General features: G+C 46.2%; 2 protein-coding genes across 5 annotated transcripts in view; both read left to right on the forward strand.

The window, feature by feature from the left end:
- The window catches only part of zeb2a (zinc finger E-box binding homeobox 2a), a 39,406-nt gene extending 28,070 nt beyond the window's left edge, over positions 1-11,336 (forward strand). For both annotated transcript variants that reach the window (XM_068601530.1, XM_068601531.1), the window contains 4 exons: positions 1,628-1,736; positions 2,726-4,650; positions 5,329-5,509; positions 8,817-11,336. In XM_068601530.1, coding sequence (XP_068457631.1) covers positions 1,628-1,736; positions 2,726-4,650; positions 5,329-5,509; positions 8,817-9,454 — 2,853 coding nt within the window. In that variant the 3' untranslated portion in view covers positions 9,455-11,336. The remainder of the gene's footprint in view (positions 1-1,627; positions 1,737-2,725; positions 4,651-5,328; positions 5,510-8,816) is intronic.
- Positions 11,337-12,779: 1,443 nt separating this feature from the next.
- gtdc1 (glycosyltransferase-like domain containing 1) lies at positions 12,780-22,102 on the forward strand. 3 transcript variants are annotated; one of them, XM_068601474.1, is made up of 10 exons: positions 12,780-12,829; positions 14,911-15,092; positions 15,277-15,444; positions 16,623-16,796; positions 16,869-17,012; positions 18,049-18,158; positions 18,761-18,902; positions 20,110-20,180; positions 20,275-20,366; positions 21,121-22,102. In XM_068601474.1, exons 1-10 carry the CDS (start codon positions 12,818-12,820, stop codon positions 21,193-21,195), a joined length of 1,170 nt encoding a protein of 389 aa, XP_068457575.1. In that variant the 5' UTR covers positions 12,780-12,817; the 3' UTR covers positions 21,196-22,102. The 3 variants fall into 3 exon arrangements, 2 of the variants coding, with proteins under 2 accessions (XP_068457575.1, XP_068457576.1); XM_068601475.1 differs by having other exon boundaries at positions 16,878-17,012; XR_011080036.1 differs by lacking the exon at positions 20,110-20,180.
- Positions 22,103-22,497: the final 395 nt, after the last annotated feature.

Here is a 22,497-nt window from a genome sequence, read left to right on the forward strand (position 1 = left end):
CAAGTACTAGTACGTACTAGTAAACAATATGAACAAGTACTAGTACGTACTAGTAAACAATATGAACAAGTACTAGTACATACTAGTAGACAATATGAACAAGTACTAGTACGTACTAGTAAACAATATGAACAAGTACTAGTACATACTAGTAGACAATATGAACAAGTACTAGTACGTACTAGTAAACAATATGAACAAGTACTAGTACATACTAGTAAACAATATGAACAAGTACTAGTACATACTAGTAGACAATATGAACAAGTACTAGTACGTACTAGTAAACAATATGAACAAGTACTAGTACATACTAGTAGACAATATGAACAAGTACTAGTACATACTAGTAAACAATATGAACAAGTACTAGTACATACTAGTAAACAATATGAACAAGTACTAGTACGTACTAGTAAACAATATGAACAAGTACTAGTACGTACTAGTAAACAATATGAACAAGTACTAGTACATACTAGTAAACAATATGAACAAGTACTAGTACATACTAGTAAACAATATGAACAAGTACTAGTACGTACTAGTAAACAATATGAACAAGTACTAGTACATACTAGTAAACAATATGAACAAGTACTAGTACATACTAGTAAACAATATGAACAAGTACTAGTACGTACTAGTAAACAATATGAACAAGTACTAGTACGTACTAGTAAACAATATGAACAAGTACTAGTACATACTAGTAAACAATATGAACAAGTACTAGTACGTACTAGTAAACAATATGAACAGTATGAACTTAGCAGGTACAAAAGGCAATGCAAGTATTAGCGCAAAATATATAGTGCATGTCTAAGTATTAGTACAAATGGTGTAGTACAGGTATAAGAATTAGTACACATTATATAGTTTTAGTTTTAGTACAAATTATATAATACAGGTATAAGTATTAGCACAATAAATAGCTAGTATAAGTATTAGTACACATTATATAGTTCAGGTATAAGTATTAGCAAAAACTATATGGTGCGGGTATAAGTAGCAATACAAAATATATAATGTAGGCATAACTAGTAGTATACAATATATAATTTAGGTACAAGTAGTAGTATATTATTGTATTATAATATAAGTGCAGATATAAGTTAACTTATATAATTTAGGTAGTAGTATACTAGTTGTGTAATCACCACCTGAACAACATAGTGTTATATCCAAAATAATAAAATAAATACATACTACTGCAGTTCTCACTTTTCCTCACACCATGTTGAACATTCTAATGTCACAACCTGTATTTCTGCTATTGGGTCATTTTGAACCTTTCTCTCCAGTAAATGGGATCAGTCCTCAGTGTGCAGAGTTTGAGCATCGCCCTCTCTCTGCAGGTTCTCCCCCCGGCTGTGTTTGTTTATCTTTTTATTTGCATTTCAAATGTGGGGAAGCAGCGACATGAGAAACTGTTGCCTCTGAACAAAGTCAGCCCACACGCTTTCTCAGAATGAGTTGCAGATAAACCGGTGGAAGGAGCTCTAAGTCGCTATCAGATCTGCTTCACTAAAAACTGTTCACTTTTCCCGTAATCTGCTTCCCTGTGCTCACAGACTCCCACTCGTTCTCCATCATGAGATAACTCTGCTTTTGTGTTTGTCTGCAGCCGCCGCCGCTGAACGACGCTGCTGGAAACCGCAAGTTCAAATGCAACGAGTGTGGAAAAGCCTTCAAATACAAACATCACTTGAAGGAGCATCTCCGCATTCACAGCGGTGAGTCGTCCTTCCCCCGAACGCATCTTACGATGAACAACCTGCTGAGTGACTCACCCGGTTCCATCAAAGCTGAACACTAATGAAACAACTGCTACCTCTCCTTTGAATAGAATTACGACTTCTTTTATCTTTGACGTTGTCCTTTAATCACGAATGGTTCACGTTTACCGTCAATTTTAGACTTTTCGATTTTTTTTTTCCTTACTAATTAACTTTGACCCGTGCGGTTTATATATCGGTGCGGCTGATTTGTGGACTTTTCCAATTCTAAATGTAGCAACAGCAGTTACTGCTAGCTCATGAGCTAGCGCTCGCTGTTAGCTCGCAAGCTAGCGCTGTGGAGGTGGTGGGAGGGACACGCCGTCAGGCCTGTTCTCCATCGCGCCTCCTTAGGTGCTGCCCTGCACTGTTTGAGCTCCAGTAAACAGTAAACAACACTGAATGTCAGCACAAAATAAAAAGCTGCAGCAGCTAGCTCCCCGACAACCATCGAAGGGAGCGAAACGAGCCGCAGCTCGACGCCCAAAATATGTCTTTTCCTTTAAATTTAGTAGATATGGCATATTAAAAAGTGTGCCTTATAACCCACATTTTATGATACTTTTATGTTGAATCTTTCCACCAGAAAAACTGACAGACGCCTTGTTGAAAAAAAACCTCAAATGTTCCGAAAAAAAAAACATACAGAAAAAAGTAAAATATGATATTTCAGTCCAAAGCAAAGTAATGGACAGGCAGACAGACTCACATTAGCTTCCAAGGTCTTAACCAAAAAAGGGGGGCAGTGAATTCAGACTAACTGTAATTAAGAGGAAGGCCAGCCCATCAAATCAAATCCTGACTTTTGATTGGTAGATTTTTACAAGCCAGTAATCAAAAGTAGTAACCTGTCCAATCTGCCAAAACTGATTTTGTCCTGAACTACAAGCTAAAACTTTATTATTAGAAACTAAAACTAAGTTTAAATATTGTGTGTTGCGTTGCAGGCGAGAAGCCGTACGAGTGCTCCAACTGTAAAAAGCGCTTCTCCCACTCCGGCTCCTACAGCTCCCACATCAGCAGCAAGAAATGCATCGGCCTGATTGCCATCAACGGAAGGGTGCGCAACGGCAACAACGGCAAGCCTGGTTCTTCCCCCAACTCCACAACCTCATCACCTGGAAGCCCCACCCTCGCACAGCTCCGTCACAAACTGGAAAACGGGCGCCTGCACGCCCCACCAGACCAACAGGGTCAACTCGACATCAAAGCCGAGCCGATGGACTTCAACGAGTACCGGCAGCTAATGGCCTCTCAGCACGGATTTGGCGGATCGGGGGTCTACCTAAACAGCCGTGGTGGAAGCCCCCTGGGCATCCACAGCTCCTCCCAGAGCCCCCTTCAACATCTCGGAAGCATGGGGCTAGACCATCCTCTTCTGGGCTTCTCGGGTTCTTTTGCCAACAATCTGAACGAGGTGCAGAAGGTGCTTCAGATTGTGGACAATACAGTGTGCAGGCAGAAGATGGATGGAAATCCAGAGGAGATCTCCAAGCTCAGGGCCTACATGAAGGAGCTGGGGGCCCAGATGGAGGAGCAGAGGCTGGTCCAGGCCGGTTTCCATGTGCTGGGCCATGGCAGCCCCACAAAGAGCATAATCGACTACACGCTGGAGAAGGTTAACGAGGCCAAGAGTCTGATCGACAACTCTAAGAGTCAAATGGACATCAAGAAGGAGAAGCCAAGCCACTCAACTGATCTCAGCAGTGAGGAGAAATCGCACGATGGCCAGGACCAGTTCCTGCCATTCTCTTGCCAGTACTGCAAGGAGACCTTCACCGGGCCAATCCCCCTTCATCAACATGAGCGCTACCTGTGCAAAATGAACGAGGAGATCAAAGCAGTCCTGCAGCCGACGAACAGCAGTCCTGCCGGACGCAAGGGAGCGATACCCACTGAGCTGGCAACTAACGAGCAGGCCACCAGTCCCATCAACCCCTTCAAGGACCACGTGTCAGTACTCAAGGCCTACTTTGCCATAAACACTGAGCCCAACTCGGAAGAGCTGCTTAAGATTTCCATTGCCGTCGGCCTTCCTCAAGAGTTCGTCAAGGAGTGGTTTGCCCAGTGGAAGAATCAAAACTACCATGGAAGCAGTTTGAGGAAGAAGTCGCCCCCACCTGACCGCGGCGGACTGGATGTAAACCACAGCTTTAGCCGGGTACCAATGTCCCTTCAGACCATAGATTTACACAGAGGCTTCACTAACGGTGATGCCTTCCACAGACTCACAAAGGCCAACCAGATTACAGGCAACAGGCAAAAAACAGGGGACAAACTACTAGACCCCTTAGACCACTTGAGGAGCAATACCCCCTCACCCCTCAACCTTTCCTCTGCTTCCTCCAAAAACTCTCAGAGTAGCTGTTATACTCCAAACAGCCTAGCTTCTGAGGAGGCCCATGTGGATATACCACTGGATCTGTCGCTGCCCAAACACATGGCCCAGAAACTTCTGTCTGTGAGGGAGAAGCAACACAAGCCCAACGGTTTCATCATCGAGCAAAATGGTGAGGTTCTAGGACGAGAACAGGAGTCCAGGCCGATGGATCTGGTCAACATCAAGAAAGAAGTCATGTACTCTGATGGTGGAGGCAACTCAATCCATCAGTTGGAGAAAAGCCCCAGTCCCATCTTTGAGATTAATCCCTTTTCTGGTGGTCCTGTCTACACCTCTCTGCCATCTCACGGAGCGTTTCCTCCACCTACCTTCATGTCTTCTGCCCAGGCCACCATCCCGGGCCTCAGGCCCTACCCGGGCCTCGACCCCATGAGCTTCCTGCCACACATGGCCTACACCTACGCCACCGAAGCAGCGACGTTTGCTGAAATGCAGCAGAGGAGAAAGTACCAACGGAAACAAGGTTTCCAGGTAAAAATAGTTTTACTTACAATCTACATATCGCATGACATCATATTACATAAAGGAGTAAACATTTATCAAGACAGTCCAACATTAGCTTATAGACGTGTTTCCTGATCTTAAAACCTCTATGCTTCAAGTTTGATTCAGTTTAGGTCACGCGAACAACTTGGTGCCATTAGTTAAACAATCTGACCACACGATCCATGAGAAGCTGTTCAGTAGCTTCAGACCGAATCACATCAAAAGTAAGAAAGTGCTGAAAAGAATAAACTCTTGAACATCTGTAGTAATCAGAAGGAGATCATGTGATGCAGTCAGAAACTACAGAACAAATACTGATGGACGTTGGACTGAGATTGTTTTGTGAAGTAAACAAAGCAGTTTTAACGAGATGTTCTCGTTTTAGTGATGAGCCAAATAGCCCCAAGTTGGTTTCAGGATAAAGTTCATGTCTTTATCTGTAAACACAATCCCAACACTTCATTCAAAACCTCTTTTTCCCATATGTCCTGGTTTTTAAGTGTGTCCTGGATGAAAGGGACTTACCAGGTTTGGGCCTTTAAGCTCTGTCCAGACTTGGGATCATGGAGGCAGTGGGGGGGTGTCAGACCAGAAGGTGTCTCTGAGCGTGAAGCCGACAGGTGTGGGATTATCAGACGTATTGAATCTGTCTTTGTGTCTCAGGGGGATCTGCTGGATGGGACGGCGGACTATCTGTCGGGCCTGGACGACCTGACAGACAGCGATTCGCTGCTGTCCAGGAAGAAGATTAAGAAGACTGAAAGTGGTATGTACGCGTGTGACTTGTGCGACAAAACATTCCAGAAGACCAGTTCCCTCCTAAGACACAAATATGAGCACACAGGTATATATAATATTTGGACACTTCTTTTTTTTACCTCCCCCCGATGCTTCTGTGCCCTTTCCCTTCATTTCTTTTGTTTCATTCGGTCAGTTAGATCCCCGACTGGCGGTTCCCTTCTGTTCCCTGTTCTCTGTAAACCGTTAACATGTTCCTTTCTTTTCAGCAGGGGGTAGGGATCAGTTCATACGAGAGGATTACATAAACATTCAGCGCCCCAAATATCAGCGTCTCATTCAGACTGTGGTGTGTTTATGTGGGGAAGAGGAGGAGGAGGAGGCATACATGTTTGCATGTGTTGCTGTTTGTGCATGTGTGTGTGAGCTCTGAAGATCAAAAGGAAATATTAATTACAGCAGAGAGATGGTCCATTTTTACATATTTAGACTGGAAACAGTTTGTGTGATGTGAATAGTCTCAGTAAACAACTCACAGGTGAACTTCTCAACCCTTTAATATTGAAACCCCTAACCCAAAGAACAGTAATAGAACAGAAGAATCGTACACATCAGAAAACATTCAACGTCTCAACACAAATCAAGCTGAACGTTCTCTAAAAACCTGTTTTCTTCGTGCCTCGACCCCAAGGACCCAAACCACGTCCCCCTGGACCCAAACCACGTCCCCCTTGACCCAAACCACGTCCCCCTTGACCCAAACCACGTCCCCCTTGACCCAAACCACGCCCCCTTGACCCAAACCACGTCCCCCTTGACCCAAACCACGTCCCCCTTGACCCAAACCACGTCCCCAATGACCCAAACCACGCCCCCTTGACCCAAACCACGTCCCCCTTGACCCAAACCACGTCCCCAATGACCCAAACCACGCCCCCTTGACCCAAACCACGCCCCCTTGACCCAAACCACGTCCCCCTTGACCCAAACCACGTCGCCCTTGACCCACACCACGCCCCCTTGACCCAAACCACGTCCCCCTTGACCCAAACCACGTCCCCCTTGACCCACACCACGCCCCCTTGACCCAAACCACGCCCACTTGACCCAAACCACGTCCCCCTTGACCCAAACCACGTCCCCCTTGACCCACACCACGCCCCCTTGACCCAAACCACGCCCACTTGACCCAAACCACGTCCCCCTTGACCCAAACCACGTCCCCCTTGACCCAAACCACGTCCCCCTTGACCCACACCACGCCCCCTTGACCCAAACCACGCCCACTTGACCCAAACCACGCCCCCTTGACCCAAACCACGTCCCCCTTGACCCACACCACGCCCCCTTGACTCAAACCACGCCCCCTTGACCCAAACCACGTCCCCCTTGACCCAAACCACGTCCCCCTTGACCCACACCACGCCCCCTTGACCCAAACCACGTCCCCCTTGACCCACACCACGCCCCCTTGACTCAAACCACGTCCCCCTTGACCCAAACCACGCCCACTTGACCCAAACCACGTCCCCCTTGACCCACACCACGCCCCCTTGACCCAAACCACGTCCCCCTTGACCCACACCACGCCCCCTTGACTCAAACCACGCCCCCTTGACCCAAACCACGTCCCCCTTGACCCAAACCACGTCCCCCTTGACCCAAACCACGTCCCCCTTGACCCACACCACGCCCCCTTGACCCAAACCACGTCCCCCTTGACCCACACCACGCCCCCTTGACTCAAACCACGTCCCCCTTGACCCAAACCACGCCCCCTTGACCCAAACCACGTCCCCAATGACCCAAACCACGTCCCCCTTGACCCAAACCACATCACCCTTGACCCAAACCACATCACCCTTGACCCAAACCACATCACCCTTGACCCAAACCATGCCTCTAATGACCTTAACCGCGTCCCCATTGACTGAAACCACGTCCCCAAGGATCCAAACCACGTCCCCAATGACATAGAGTTCCAGTGAAGTTTGGTACAAATATCTGAAGAAGAGCTTTGGAAACATTCTAGGTTCAAAACATTTTGAGGATTTCTCGTGTGGATGAATAATTTTTTTAATATGTTTTTCTGTTTGAATCCAAGAAAGCAAACTTTCTGAGACAAATCGATTTAATCCGTGTTTTTTCAAATGAAGTTTAGTGGAAACGAGGCGAAGCTGTTACCTGAGCAACAGCTACAACCTGTTGTACCTCCATCTCTTTCATGCCGTTGCATCATCTCCACCGCCTTCCTTATCTGTGTGTGTGTGTGTTACAGTGCTATGCCAGCGATGGTGGATGTTACAGCGTTCCAGGTCTATTTGTAGCTACGGTCTGCGTGTGTGTGTGTTGTGTGTGTTGCATATGTTGTGTGTCCTTGCGTGGGACGTGTCGGTTGGCAGCAGCCTGAAGCTGTTCAGAGTCAGATGGAAGTCATAGTAAATCCAGTAGTGTGTGTGTGTGTGTGTGTGTGTGTGTGTGTGTGTGTGTGTGTGCGTGTGCGTGTGTGTGTGTGCTATGGGTTGTCTGCTAAGGTGTGTGTGTTACAGTATTTGTGTGACACACATCACCATTGTTGATTCACCATTATTATCTGTTAATCATGAGACGTTCATATGTTGAGACAATGACCTTTAATTTCCTTGAATGAATTCATAAATTAATAACTTGTCCAAAAACAAATGTTTTCACTTCAGTCGTTAAGGAGAATAAACGTCTTTGTGTTTTAAGTAAAGTTTCTGTAAGAGAATAAAGCAGCTGGTCATCTGATGTCTCTCGTGTCTCTCTGAGGAGACGTCCTGTCTCCTAACTCTTGTCTCCTGTCTCCTAACTCTTGTATCCTGTCTCCTAACTCTTGTATCCTGTCTCCTGTGTCTTGTCTTCTGCCTCCTGTCTCTTGTCTCCTGTCTCTTGTCTCCTGTCTCCTGTCTCTTGTCTCCTGCCTCCTGTCTCTTGTCTCCTGTCTCCTGTCTCTTGTATCCTGTCTCCTGTCTCCTGTCTCTCGTCTCCTGTCGCTTGTCTCTTGTCTCCTGTCTCTTGTGTCCCTGAAGGTATCTGAGGAGACATCCTGACTCCTGTGTCTCTTGTCTCCTGTCTCTTGTCTCTTGTCTCTTGTATCTTGTCTCCTGTCTCTTGTCTCCTGTCTCTTGTCTCTTGTCTCTTGTCTCCTGTCTCTTGTCTCTTGTCTCCTGTCTCTTGTCTCTTGTCTCCTGTCTCTTGTCTCCTGTCTCTTGTGTCCCTGAAGGTATCTGAGGAGACATCCTGACTCCTGTGTCTCTTGTCTCTTGTCTCCTGTCTCTTGTCTCTTGTCTCCTGTCTCTTGTCTCCTGTCTCTTGTCTCCTGTCTCTTGTGTCGCTGAAGGTATCTGAGGAGACACCCTGACCCCTGTGTCTCTTGTCTCTTGTCTCTGCAGGGAAGCGTCCTCACCAGTGTCAGATCTGCAAGAAGGCCTTCAAACACAAGCACCACCTCATCGAGCACTCGCGGCTGCACTCGGGAGAGAAACCCTACCAGTGCGACAAGTGCGGCAAGCGCTTCTCCCACTCGGGCTCGTACTCGCAGCACATGAACCATCGCTACTCGTACTGCAAGAGGGAGGCGGAGGAGCGCGAGGCGGCCGAGAGGGAGGCCCGGGGGGAGGGGGGAGGAGCAGCAGGAGGAGGAGCAGGAGGTGCAGCAGCAGCAAGAGACCTGGAGGAGCCCACCCAGCTGCTAATGAGGAGGGCCTACCTTCAGGGGCTCGGCCCGCTCGGGTACTCAGACCCCGAGGACCAGCAGGAGGACGGCGGTACGATCCTGAGGGATGCCGCCGACGAGGGAGGAGGACGGGAGGACAGGGACGAAGGCAAGAAGTATGAGGAGGTGACAGACAGACGGGAGAAAAGTTACAGGAAGGGAGAAGAGGTAGACAAGATGGAGGAGGAGGATGAAGGAGACAGCAGGAGCCAGATGGACTCAACGAAGGACGACAAGTTCAAAGACACGACGCAGCTGATGGACGAGAGCTCACGAGAAGAAAAGACGGACGGAAAGTCTGAGCAGGACGACTGATGTAGAGACAGAACCGCTGGCTTCCTGTTTCTATAACCGCTTTCATTTTGAAGGACTGAACACAAATGATTAAGGTTTATTTTAACTCAGCACCAAACCAGTGTTTCAGTCCTATTATCTGTCCACAATGTCCCCTAAGACGAGTCCAAGCCTAATAATGTCCCCAACGACGAGTCAAAGCCTCTTAATGTCCTTTATGACGAGTCCAAGCCTCTTAATGTCCTTTATGACGAGTCCAAGCCTCTTAATGTCCTTTATGACGAGTCCAAGCCTAATAATGTCCTTTATGACGAGTCCAAGCCTCTTAATGTCCTTTATGACGAGTCCAAGCCTCTTAATGTCCCCTATGACGAGTCCAAGCCTAATAATGTCCTTTATGACGAGTCCAAGCCTCTTAATGTCCCCTATGACGAGTCCAAGCCTCTTAATGTCCTTTATGACGAGTCCAAGCCTCTTAATGTCCTTTATGACGAGTCCAAGCCTAATAATGTCCTTTATGACGAGTCCAAGCCTCTTAATGTCCTTTATGACGAGTCCAAGCCTAATAATGTCCTTTATGACGAGTCCAAGCTTAATAATGTCCTTTATGACGAGTCAAAGCTTAACAATGTCCCCTAAGATGAGTCTAAGCCTAATAATGTCCTTTATGACGAGTCCAAGCCTAACAATATCTCCTACGATGAGTCCAAGCTCAATAATGTCTTTCAAAATTAGAGATTCTATTTTTGAGCTTAGCTCTGTGAAGCTTTTGTTGAAAAAGTCTTAAAATATTAAAATTTTCCATAAAAAAAGAAACACCAAACATGATGAAAGACACTTTAAACACAAACGATGCTCAGAGTTTTTTCTTTTTGGTTTAACCGGAAAGCTAAAAGCGCATTTTTATCGTTAGCTACAACGTTAGACAACGGGCTTGCTAATTTTAATGCTAAGGTTTATAAGCAATGCAAATGATATTCTAGCTAGTGACTTCTAGTTGCTAGTTGTGGATCAGATGCTAACTCTACTAGCATGCTCCTGGCTAACAAGCTAGTGGTTAGCACATAATTAGCTAACACGCCCAGATTCACGACGCTGCTGCACCTTCAAAAGGTTTTATCAGTAAAAATATGAATCTGAAACAACTTTTATTCATTTCCTAATGTCAGTTTTTCAAATAAAAGAGAACTTCAGTTCTGCGGTTCAGGTATGAGTTCACATGAAACGCTTCTCCTTCAGTGTGACGATATGAATGATACAGCTCCAATCCTTTCTGTTCAGTCCTCAATGCGACGCCGTCATGAAGCTGGGGGGATCGTTTTAAAAATCCACATTATGCAAAAAAAAAGCGATAAAATAAAAGAAGTCACGCTGATTCTGATGGTAATGGCGTGAAGCTGTTTTTAATGTACAGTATTATTATAAAGGCCCAAACGCGGTGTGCTATGATGTTCTTAACTTCCTGTGTCCGTTGTGTTCGAAACCCCGCTTTAGGAAATTGCACTTCTCCACTCCTCGAATCACTACAGAATAGAAATATGACTTAAAAACAAAAGAGGGAAAAAAGCCTGGAACACTTCCTGTCAGTGTTATTGATGTATTGTGTCTCTTTTACTGTGACGCGTTTTATTTCCATCCTATTCTATTATTGTTTGCTAATGAACCACACGACTTTCTTTTTTCTTCATGTGAAGGAACATTTAAATTAAAAAAATAAAATGTTGACGTAAGTCTTAAAGGAGAGGAAGAAGCTTAACATGAAAGATGCACCTGGGGAAGGCCAGAGCACCTGGGGAAGCCAGAGCACCTGGGGAAGCCAGAGCACCTGGGGAAGCCAGAGCCTTTGTGTTGAGCTGTTTCTCCAGAGAAAGCTTTCTATGCAAACCTCCTCACTGTCCCATCAGCATACCTGTAGAGGTACATACACTGTACAGGTACGCTGTACAGTGTATGTACCTCTACAGTGTACCTGTACAGTGTATGTACCTCTACAGTGTACCTCTACAGTGTACATGTACAGTGTATGTACCTCTACAGTGTACCTGTACAGTGTATGTACCTCTACTGTGTACCTGTCCAGGTTTACCTGTACAGTGTATGTACCTCTACAGTGTACCTCTACAGTGTACCTCTACAGTGTATGTACCTCTACAGTGTACCTCTACAGTGTACATGTACAGTGTATGTACCTCTACAGTGTACCTCTACAGTGTACATGTACAGTGTATGTATCTCTACAGTGTACCTCTACAGTGTACATGTACAGTGTATGTACCTCTACAGTGTACATGTACAGTGTATGTACCTCTACAGTGTACCTCTACAGTGTACATGTACAGTGTATGTACCTCTACAGTGTACCTCTACAGTGTACATGTACAATGTATGTACCTCTACAGTGTACCTCTACAGTGTACATGTACAATGTATGTACCTCTACAGTGTACCTCTACAGTGTACATGTACAATGTATGTACCTCTACAGTGTACCTCTACAGTGTACATGTACAGTGTATGTACCTCTACAGTGTACCTCTACAGTGTACATGTACAGTGTATGTACCTCTACAGTGTACATGTACAGTGTATGTACCTCTACAGTGTACCTGTACAATGTATGTACCTCTACAGTGTACCTGTACAGGTGTACCTGTCCTGCTTGCTCCAGCGTTGACGTGGATCACCTTCTGCCGTCAGTATTAGTAGGTAGACGCAGTTTGTTAGTTTACACACGTTTCTGCAAATCCCTCTATTGTTTGTTCCATGACAGTATTTCTTTCTCAGTATTATTTGTTTTGTTGAATTTTTCAACACAAATTAATTTGTTTTTGTTTTAATTTGAGAATTGAGTATTTTATTTATGTGAGTCCTTTTATATTCCCTAACTGTATTTATTTCATACATTATTTCATGTAATGTACAGTATTAGAGCTCCTCACATAGATATATTGTAGTGTTTGTGCTATTTGCAACATTTAATTTGTTTTGTCTTTTGTTTTGTTTGCTTTTTAAACGTCTGGAAATTATCAATTTGGGAAACTTTTGATACGATGAATATTGTGAAAACACTGTATTTTTGAGAGTTAATAAATCCAATTTATTCATCCCACTGAGGAGGTGACGAAGGGCTGATGGTGATGATGATGATGATGATGAAGGAATTCCTAAAAAGTATTATTATTGAATTTTTAATTTCTCTTGAAAATGACCTTGCTCGAACAAATGTAGCCAAATTACATTTTAATAAAACTGTGTTATTCTTCTTGTGCGTCTGTTTGATTCCTTCACACGCGCGCGCGCGCGCGCGCGCACGTACACACACACATTCCATTTCTGGTGACGTAATGACGTATCCGGCTTACGTGAGACGTTGGTGCCGGGAAGATGCAGTCAGAGGTGAGTGTACACGCTGTACACAGCCGGGACAATGCTGCGCTCCTCCCGGGGCTCATCGGCTGCTGCCGGCTCGGAGCACCGGGAGGAGGAGAGCGAGTTAGTCGTTAGCTTTTAGCCGTTAGCTATCCTGCGGTCTGTTAGATTTACGAAGCTATCAGCTACCACCCATCAGCTATCAGCCATCAGCTAACAGCTATAAGCTACCAATTATCAGCTAACAACTACCACCAGTCAGACATCAGCTCACAACTATCAGTTAACAACTATCAGCTACCAGCCATCAGTTAACAACTATCAGCTAACAACTATCAGCTAACAACTATCAGCCACCAGCCATCAGCTACCAGCTACTAGCCATCAGCTAACAACCATCAGCTAACAGCTATAAGCTACCAACTATCAGCTAACAACTACCACCAGTGAGACATCAGCTAACAGCTATCAGCTACCACCCATCAGTTACCAGCCATCAGCTAACAACTATCAGCTACCAGCCATCAGCTAACAACCATCAGCTAACAGCTACCAGCCATCAGCTACCAGCCATCAGCTAACAACCATCAGCTAACAGCTACCAGCTATCAGCGATCAGCTAACAGCTACCAGCCATCAGCTAACAGCTGTCAGCAAACAACTATCAGCTACTAGCCATCAGCTAACAACTATCAGCTACCAGCCATCAGCTAACAACCATCAGCTAACAGCTACCAGCCATCAGCTACCAGCCATCAGCTAACAACCATCAGCTAACAGCTACCAGCTATCAGCGATCAGCTAACAGCTACTAGCCATCAGCTAACAAATTTCAGCTAACAGCGACCAGCCATCAGCTCTAAGCTACCAACTATCAGCTAACAACTACCACCAGTCAGACATCAGCTAACAACTATCAGCTACCACCCATCAGCTACCAGCCATCAGCTGACAGCTGTTAGCTAACAACTAACAGCTACCAGCCATCAGCTATCAGCTATCAGTTAACTGCTAGCAGCTAACATTAACCTGTAGTTTATTAATGCATGTGTTCAAGTACTTTTACTTCAGATGAGTACAGTTTAGAGTTAGATGTACTTTTACTTCAGATGAGTACATTTAAGACATTTTTTAATGAAATTAACAATCTTCAAATCAATTATGAAACACCATACTGTATAGTATAATACTACAGTATACTGTGTAGTATAATACTACAGTATACTGTGTAGTATAATACTATAGTATACTGTATAGTATAATACTATAGTATACTGTGTAGTATACTACTATAGTATACTGTGTAGTATAATACTATAGTATACTGTGTAGTATACTACTACAGTATACTGTATAGTATAATACTACAGTATACTGTGTAGTATAATACTATAGTATACTGTGTAGTATACTACTATATTATACTGTGTAGTATAATACTATAGTATACTGTGTAGTATAATACAGTATACTGTAGTAATATACTGTAGTATAATACACATACATACAGTATACTGTAGTATAATGTACTCTTGTGTTGTGTTTGTGTGTTGAAGATGTTGTGTTTGTGTGTTGAAGATGTTGTGTTTGTGTGTTGAAGATGTTGTGTTTGTGTATTGAAGATGTCGTAGTGTTTGTGTGTTGAAGATGTTGTGTTTGTGTGTTGAAGATGTCGTAGTGTTTGTGTGTTGAAGATGTTGTGTTTGTGTGTTGAAGATGTCGTAGTGTTTGTGTGTTGAAGATGTTGTGTTTGTGTGTTGAAGATGTCATGTTTGTGTGTTGAAGATGTCGTCGTGTTTGTGTGTTGAAGATGTCGTCGTGTTTGTGTGTTGAAGATGTCGTCGTGTTTGTGTGTTGAAGATGTCGTCGTGTTTGTGTGTTGAAGATGTCGTCGTGTTTGTGTGTTGAAGATGTCATGTTTGTGTGTTGAAGATGTTGTGTTTGTGTGTTGAAGATGTCGTTGTCCTAGTGATCTCTTCCATACTCCAGATATTTGTGCTACTGTACACACATTTACCATCACAGCTCACGATAAACGATGACATATTGTTGAATTGAATTGAATATTGATCAGAGAGAGACGACCTGATCAGTGCGTGTCCTCTCAGGGTCCCCGTGTTTTGCTGGTGGAACCGTTCTACGGCGGCTCTCACAAACAGCTGATCGACCTGCTGCAGCAGAACGTCCCAGAATGCTGCGCCTGCACGCTGCCCGCCAAGAAATGGCCCTGGAGGGCGAGGACAGCGGCACTGCACTTCAGCCAGAGCATCCCCAGCTGCTCCTCCTACAGGTGAGACGCTACATGGTGACCTCACACCGTGACCTCACACCGTGACCTCACTCGGTGACACTTCAGCTTGAGCATCCCCACCTGCTCATACAGGTGAGGCGTCTCTGGTCTCTGGTCCTAGTCTCTGGTCCTAGTCTCTGGGCTCCCTCCCGTAACATCTGTCCTGTGTTCGTGTCCTCCTCAGAGTTCTGTTCAGCAGCTCCGTCCTGAACCTGTGTGAGCTAGTGGCCCTCAGACCAGACCTGGCTCGCCTGAAGAAGGTTCTGTACTTCCACGAGAACCAGCTGGTGTATCCGGTGCGCAGAGACCAGGAGAGAGACTTCCAGTACGGATACAACCAGGTCCTCTCATGGTAAACCTGCTGAGCCGTGGTTGGTGAAGGAGCTGCTCTGCGTGAGGCCGTGTGTAATGATGTCATTAATCGTAGAAGATGATGGTTGTTGATCTGCCGCCAGCTCGTCAATAAGTCCTCTAATGTCGTTACTGCAGCTTTAAATAACAGCTGATCAGTAAGGGATTACCTCACTCGTTATAATGAGACTCCCATCAGCCTCTTAGTGCTTTCGGCTTTCATATCACTACAAGTGCGTCTACAACCACAGCTTCTGCAGCTTCTGGTAGCCTTGACTCAGTGGTTCTCAAACTTCTTCTGTCTCGCTCCACTTTGGAGGAAGCAGAAGGTTCGCCCCAACAACATGGGAACAAAATGGTCCAACTTGTTGAAACTCATCATCCGTGCTTCTTTAATTAATAGATGAAAGAAAATGCAAATCCCTTTCAAGTCAACCATATCGCTCCATTTGACAAAAACTAATAACATATGAAAGCACTTTGTTAAAACAATGCAAATAAAGTTATATATGTACTAAAAATAACTCATATTTGGCAAAAAGATGACCAAGGAAGATGGTTGGATCACTGTTTTCTCCCCATAATTTTATGTTGAAGTGTCCTTGAGCAAGACACTGAAGCCCCAGAGCTTCACAGCAGCACAAAGCTCCTTCATTACTAAGGACGGTAACATGCAGAGAACCATTACCCACTGTGGGATTAATAAAGGATTCTTAAAAATCGCCCAACCTGTAATACCTCTGCACCCCACTAGAGGGTCGCGCCCCACAGTTTGAGAACCACTGCCTTAACCAATCACACTGCAAACTGCCATTTGTCGTTAGATAGTTATAGAGAGGCCTGAGCCGGGTCTCTAGATGGACCTGGTCCAGGTCTCTAGATGGGCCTGGTTCAGGTCTCTAGACCTGGTCCAGGTCTCTAGATGGGCCTGGTTCAGGTTTCTAGACCTGGCTCAGGTCTCTTGATGGCCTGATTCAGGTCTCTAGATGGGCGTGGTTCAGGTCTCTACACCTGGCTCAGGTCTCTAGATAGCCTGGTTCAGGTTTGTAGATGGGCCTGGTTCAGTTTTCTAGGCCTGGTTCAGGTTTCTAGACCTGGTCCAGGTCTCTAGACCTGGTCCAGGTCTCTAGATGGCCTGCTTCAGGTCTCTATGACCTTGGTGGGTTCCTGTGTCCGCAGCCTGGTGTCAGACGTGGTGGTGTTTAACTCGGTCTTCAACATGGACTCCTTCCTTTCCTCCATCTCCTCCTTCATGAAGAAGATCCCAGACCACCGACCCAGAGACCTGGACCTGCTGATCCGGCCCAAGTGTGTGGTCCTGTACTACCCGGTCCAGTTCCCTGATGTCAGCAGGTCAGTGAGGTCACAGGTGTTTATTCAATGATTGCATCATAACATGCTTCTGTATATATTCATGAATGAAAGACCCTACAGGTGTCCATCATCAGGAGACCAGCAGGAAGGTCCACATGAGTCCAGTTCTGAACCCGGAACAGAGCAGAGAGCCGTTGGTGAGCGGGACACTGGAGCCCCGATGAAACCTCTTCACATCGTCTGGCCTCACAGGTGGTGAGTTCCTGTGGTTCCTCCTCTCCTCTGAGAACTCAATACACCACGTTCACTATTCAACCTGGGACTCAGTTCCTCATGAGATTAAGGTAGCAGACACCCACATGCACGTGTGGGTCTGGTCCAGCGCTACACCTGGACCAGACCCACACAATGCTGCTGCTGGGGTCCAGGTGAAGGCCTGGACCCCAGCAGCAGCAGCACCAGCAGTAATCTGAGGATCCAGGCCACACTCAGATTAAAACAGAAGCCAGACGAGGAGCAGCATCACAGATTAACTGCATCTCTGTGGAACAGTAATCCCTCTGTGTTGCTGCAGCAGATTACGCTGCTAATGCTAATGCTGCTAATGCTGCTACTGTTGCTGCTGCTAATGCGGCTGCTAATGCACCTGCTGCAGTTGCTAATGCGGCTGTTAATGCTAATGGTGCTGCTAATGTTACAGCTGCTGCTAATGTTACAGCTGCTGCGGGTGCTAATCCTGTTGCGGCTGCTAATCCTGCTGCTGATACTAATGCTGCGGCTGCTGCTAATGCGGCTGCTGCTAATGCTGCTGCTAATGTTACAGCTGCTGCGGGTGCTAATCCTGTTGCGGCTGCTAATCCTGCTGCTGATACTAATGCTGCGGCTGCTGCTAATGCGGCTGCTGCTAATGCTGCTGCTAATGTTACAGCTGCTGCGGCTGCTAATCCTGTTGCGGCTGCTAATCCAGCTGCTGATACTAATGCTGCGGCTGCTTCTAATGTTACAGCTGCTAATGTGGCTGCTGCTGCAAATGCGGCTGCTAATGTTACAGTTGCTGCAAATGCTAATGTGGCTGCTGCTGCTAATACTACCACTAATGTTACGGCTGCTGCTGCTAATGTTGCTGCTGACACCACCGAAGAAGATCAACGCCACTCTGCTGCTTGTCAGTCATCTCAGTGCCTTCAGAATAAAGGCCTGTTTCAGGAGATTTAAACTTGTGTGTGCATATGTGTGTGTGTATATATATATATATATATATGTATATATATATAATGTTTGTGTTTTTCAGGGAGCACGACAAAAACCCAGAGCTGTTTTTTTCCACTTTGATCAAACTGAAAGAGAAACAAGTCGACTTTCATCTGTCAGTGCTCGGAGAGACCTTCACTGAAGTACCAGGTACACACACACACACACACACACACACACACACACACACACACACGCACACACACACACACACCAACCAGTCTGATGCTGAGGTCATCACAAAAAGCTCATGATCATAGTGAGTAAATACTGATGATGAATAAGCTACTGGAGTTGTGTGTGTGTGTGTGTGTGTGTGTGTGTGTCTAATCTTACCGTAATGAACACTCTGAGATATGAGAGTAAAGTGTGTGTAAAGTTTAACTGCTTCATCAATCAGATGATCTTCATCCAATCACATCAGACCTTAAAGTCACGATATTGACAATGTTCACAAACACCAATAAACGTCTATATTTATTTATCTTCAGACAGAACAAACTTTATCTTTATTAATTAAAGCTTTTAGTTTATTACATATTACAACTCGTCATTTCCTTTTCTTTATGATTTTGTTATTTCTGATTAATGTAATTAAATGCACCTTAAAGGACGAACATCGCCTGCTCACACAAATAAAAACATAGTAATATTTGTATTAATAATAAAAATAGTATTTCATAGAAATGTGAATTATAATATTAGTATTATTTAAATGAATAAAAATATTGTCTCCTGTGGTTTTCCTGCAGAGATCTTCTCAGAGGCCAGACGTCAGCTGGACCCTCACGTCCAGAACTGGGGTTTCCTGTCCAGAGACCGCTACCTGCAGGTGCTGCTTCAGGCCGACGTGGTCGTCTCCACTGCACGACACGAGTTCTTTGGAGTCGCCATGTAAGTTTCACAGCCCAGGGACGCTGTCTCTTTAAGACCAGACACGTGAACTGTCTCTTTAAGACCAGACACGTGAACTGTCTCTTTAAGACCAGACACGTGAACTGTCTCTTTAAGACCAGACACGTGAACTGTCTCTTTAAGACCAGACACGTGAACTGTCTCTTTAAGACCAGACACGTGAACTGTCTTTAAGACATTGATTAGCTATTAACACACAGACTACTCGGTACTTTAAAGTTGGAGTTATTGTAGTACATATTCATTTTACCAGATAAAACCTAAAAAAACGTTTCTAACATGACTGAATAGAAACCGGGTGATATGTAAAGGCTGGGCCCTGCACCTGGAACACGAAGCTGACTGTCTCACCTGAGGAGCTCAGAGGCAGCTTGAATAAACTTTATTGAGCCGTGTCTCTGCACATGAAGGGCTCCAGAGACCTGGAGGAACCTGCAGGTGTGGATCAGTCTGTGAACCACACTTCAGTCACACGCTGCAGGCCCAACGGCCAATCACACGCGCCGCTCTCTGAAGCTCGGCCAATCAAACGGCTCTGTGAGTGTGTCGGCCTGCAGCGCTGACGTGTGATCTGCACCTTCATGTAGAGATCTGTGTGTGTGTGTGAGCCATGTACACACACCAACACCTCAACAAATACTGTGACAACAAATTAAAAGCAACAGCTTGGGTCAACAAAATAAAAGCAGAATTGCGAGTCAACAACATAAAGGCTTCATCTCTTTACAAAATAAAAGCCCAGCTGCAGTGTGTTGCATGAGGAGAAACAGGACAGAAGGGTTGTTTTCCTCATGATCTCTGAATTGTGCTTAATCTGATTAGGATCATCCGTGTTGCTGCAGTGATGATACATCAGTGATCATTACATCTGAGATTAAAACATTCACTCACATCAGAACTGGACTGACCTCCATCATCCACATCAGAGAGACCAGGAGGAGGAGCTTCACTCATAAACGTGTTCAGCATGAGGAACTAGTCCACCCGGTCCTCTAACTAGCACTAGTTCTAACAGGATTAGAACTAGTCCACACGGTCCTCTAACTAGCACTAGTTCTAACAGGATTAGAACTAGTCCACACGGTCCTCTAACTAGCACTAGTTCTAACAGGATTAGAACTAGTCCACACGGTCCTCTAACTAGCACTGGTCTCCCTATTGATCCTGTGTGGTTGCTGCTTCTCAGGCTGGAGGCGGTTCACTGTGGCTGTTATCCTCTGTGTCCGAAGGCCTTGGTGTACCCAGAAATATTCCCAGGTAATAAAGATGAGTGCAACGTGACCTTGAGCCAGCAGCTCCTGTCCCAGAGTGACACTGCTCTCTCTGCTCTCTCTCTTTTGCTCCCCTGCAGCAGAGTACCTGTACTCCACACCTGAGCAGCTGTGTAAACGTCTGCAGGGACTCTGCAGGAGGCCCCACCTCGCCCGCACACACGTCACCAAGGTAACGCGCTGTCAGAGTTAGCTTCTCTGTCCGGTTAGCTCAGAGTTAGCTTCTCTGTCCGGTCAGCTCAGAGTTAGCATCTCTGTCCGGTTAGCTCAGAGTTAGCTTCTCTGTCCGGTTAACTCAGAGTTAGCTTCTCTGTCCGGTTAGCTCAGAGTTAGCTTCTCTGTCCGGTTAGCTCAGAGTTAGCTTCTCTGTTCGGTTAGCTCAGAGTTAGCTTCTCTGTCCGGTTAGCTCAGAGTTAGCTTCTCTGTCCGGTTAGCTCAGAGTTAGCTTCTCTGTTCGGTTAGCTCAGAGTTAGCTTCTCTGTCCGGTCAGCTCAGAGTTAGCTTCTCTGTCCGGTCAGCTCAGAGTTAGCATCTCTGTCCGGTCAGCTCAGAGTTAGCTTCTCTGTCCGGTTAGCTCAGAGTTAGCTTCTCTGTCCGGTCAGCTCAGAGTTAGCATCTCTGTCCGGTCAGCTCAGAGTTAGCTTCTCTGTCCGGTTAGCTCAGAGTTAGCTTCTCTGTCCGGTTAGCTCAGAGTTAGCTTCTCTGTCCGGTTAGCTCAGAGTTAGCTTCTCTGTCCGGTTAGCTCAGAGTTAGCTTCTCTGTCCGGTTAGCTCAGAGTTAGCTTCTCTGTCCGGTTAGCTCAGAGTTAGCTTCTCTGACCGGTTAGCTCAGAGTTAGCTTCTCTGACCGGTTAGCTCAGAGTTAGCTTCTCTGACCGGTTAGCTCAGAGTTAGCTTCCCTAACATGTTGAAGTTTGTGGTCTGCAGGTTGACACCACCACTTTCTCCTGGACATCCCTGAAGGAGCGCTTTGTTTCTCTGCTGTCAGACGAGTGTCCCTGAACGCACCACTCTGACCTCCTTGGCTCTGGTGGTTTAGGGTCGTCTCTCCTGACTCCTCAGCTTTAAGTCAAAGGCAGTGAGGCGCAGAGGCTGGACCCTGAACGCCCCGTCGTCTCTAGCTGGACCCTGGACGCCCTGTCGTCTCTAGCTGGACCCTGAACACCCCGTCGTCTCTAGCTGGACCCTGAACGCCCCGTCGTCTCTAGCTGGACCCTGAACACCCCGTCGTCTCTAGCTGGACCCTGAACGCCCCGTCGTCTCTAGCTGGACCCTGAACGCCCCGTCGTCTCTAGCTGGACCCTGAACGCCCCGTCGTCTCTAGCTGGACCCTGAACGCCCCGTCGTCTCTAGCTGGACCCTGAACGCCCCGTCGTCTCGGGCTGGACCCTGAACGCCCCGTCGTCTCGGGCGCTTGTGTGTGTGGTTTTGGGTAGAGGCGTTCACCACAAACTGAGGGGGGCCAGCATGTTGCTGCATCACCTGAGCGCCAGGTGCAGGAGCTGCAGGTTCAAAGACTTCCTGTGAGATGTTTAGTGTAATTATAAAACTTTGATTTCATGTGAAATGTTTCTGACGCTTTCAGCTTTTTATAAAGGAGTTTTATCATCAACCAGCAGACTTCATGTCACGCTTCAGGAGCAACACACACACACACACAGACACCATCACATACACACACACACACACACACCATCACATACACACACCTGCAGCATCACACATGCACACACACACACACACACCTGCAGCATCACATCTACACAAACCTGCAGCATCACACACACACACTTGCAGCATCACACATACGCACACCTGCAGCATCACACACACACACACCTGCAGCATCACACACACACACCTGCAGCATCACACACACACACACCTGCAGCATCACACACCTGCAGCATCACACATACACACCTGCAGCATCACACACACACACACACACACCTGCAGCATCACACACGCACACACACCTGCAGCATCACACACACACACACACCTGCAGCATCACACACACACACACACCTGCAGCATCACACACGCACACCTGCAGCATCACACACGCACACACCTGCAGCATCACACACACACACCTGCAGCATCACACACACCTGCAGCATCACACATACACACACCTGCAGCATCACACACACACACACACACACACACCTGCAGCATCACACATGCACACCTGCAGCATCACACACGCACACTTGCAGCATCACACATGCACACACACACACCTGCAGCATCACACACACACACCTGCAGCATCACACACACACACCTGCAGCATCA

Source organism: Clinocottus analis, unplaced genomic scaffold (assembly GCF_023055335.1).
Source record: "Clinocottus analis isolate CAN_PGR_092001 unplaced genomic scaffold, fCliAna1.0.p SCAF_50, whole genome shotgun sequence".
NCBI lineage: Eukaryota > Metazoa > Chordata > Actinopteri > Perciformes > Cottidae > Clinocottus > Clinocottus analis.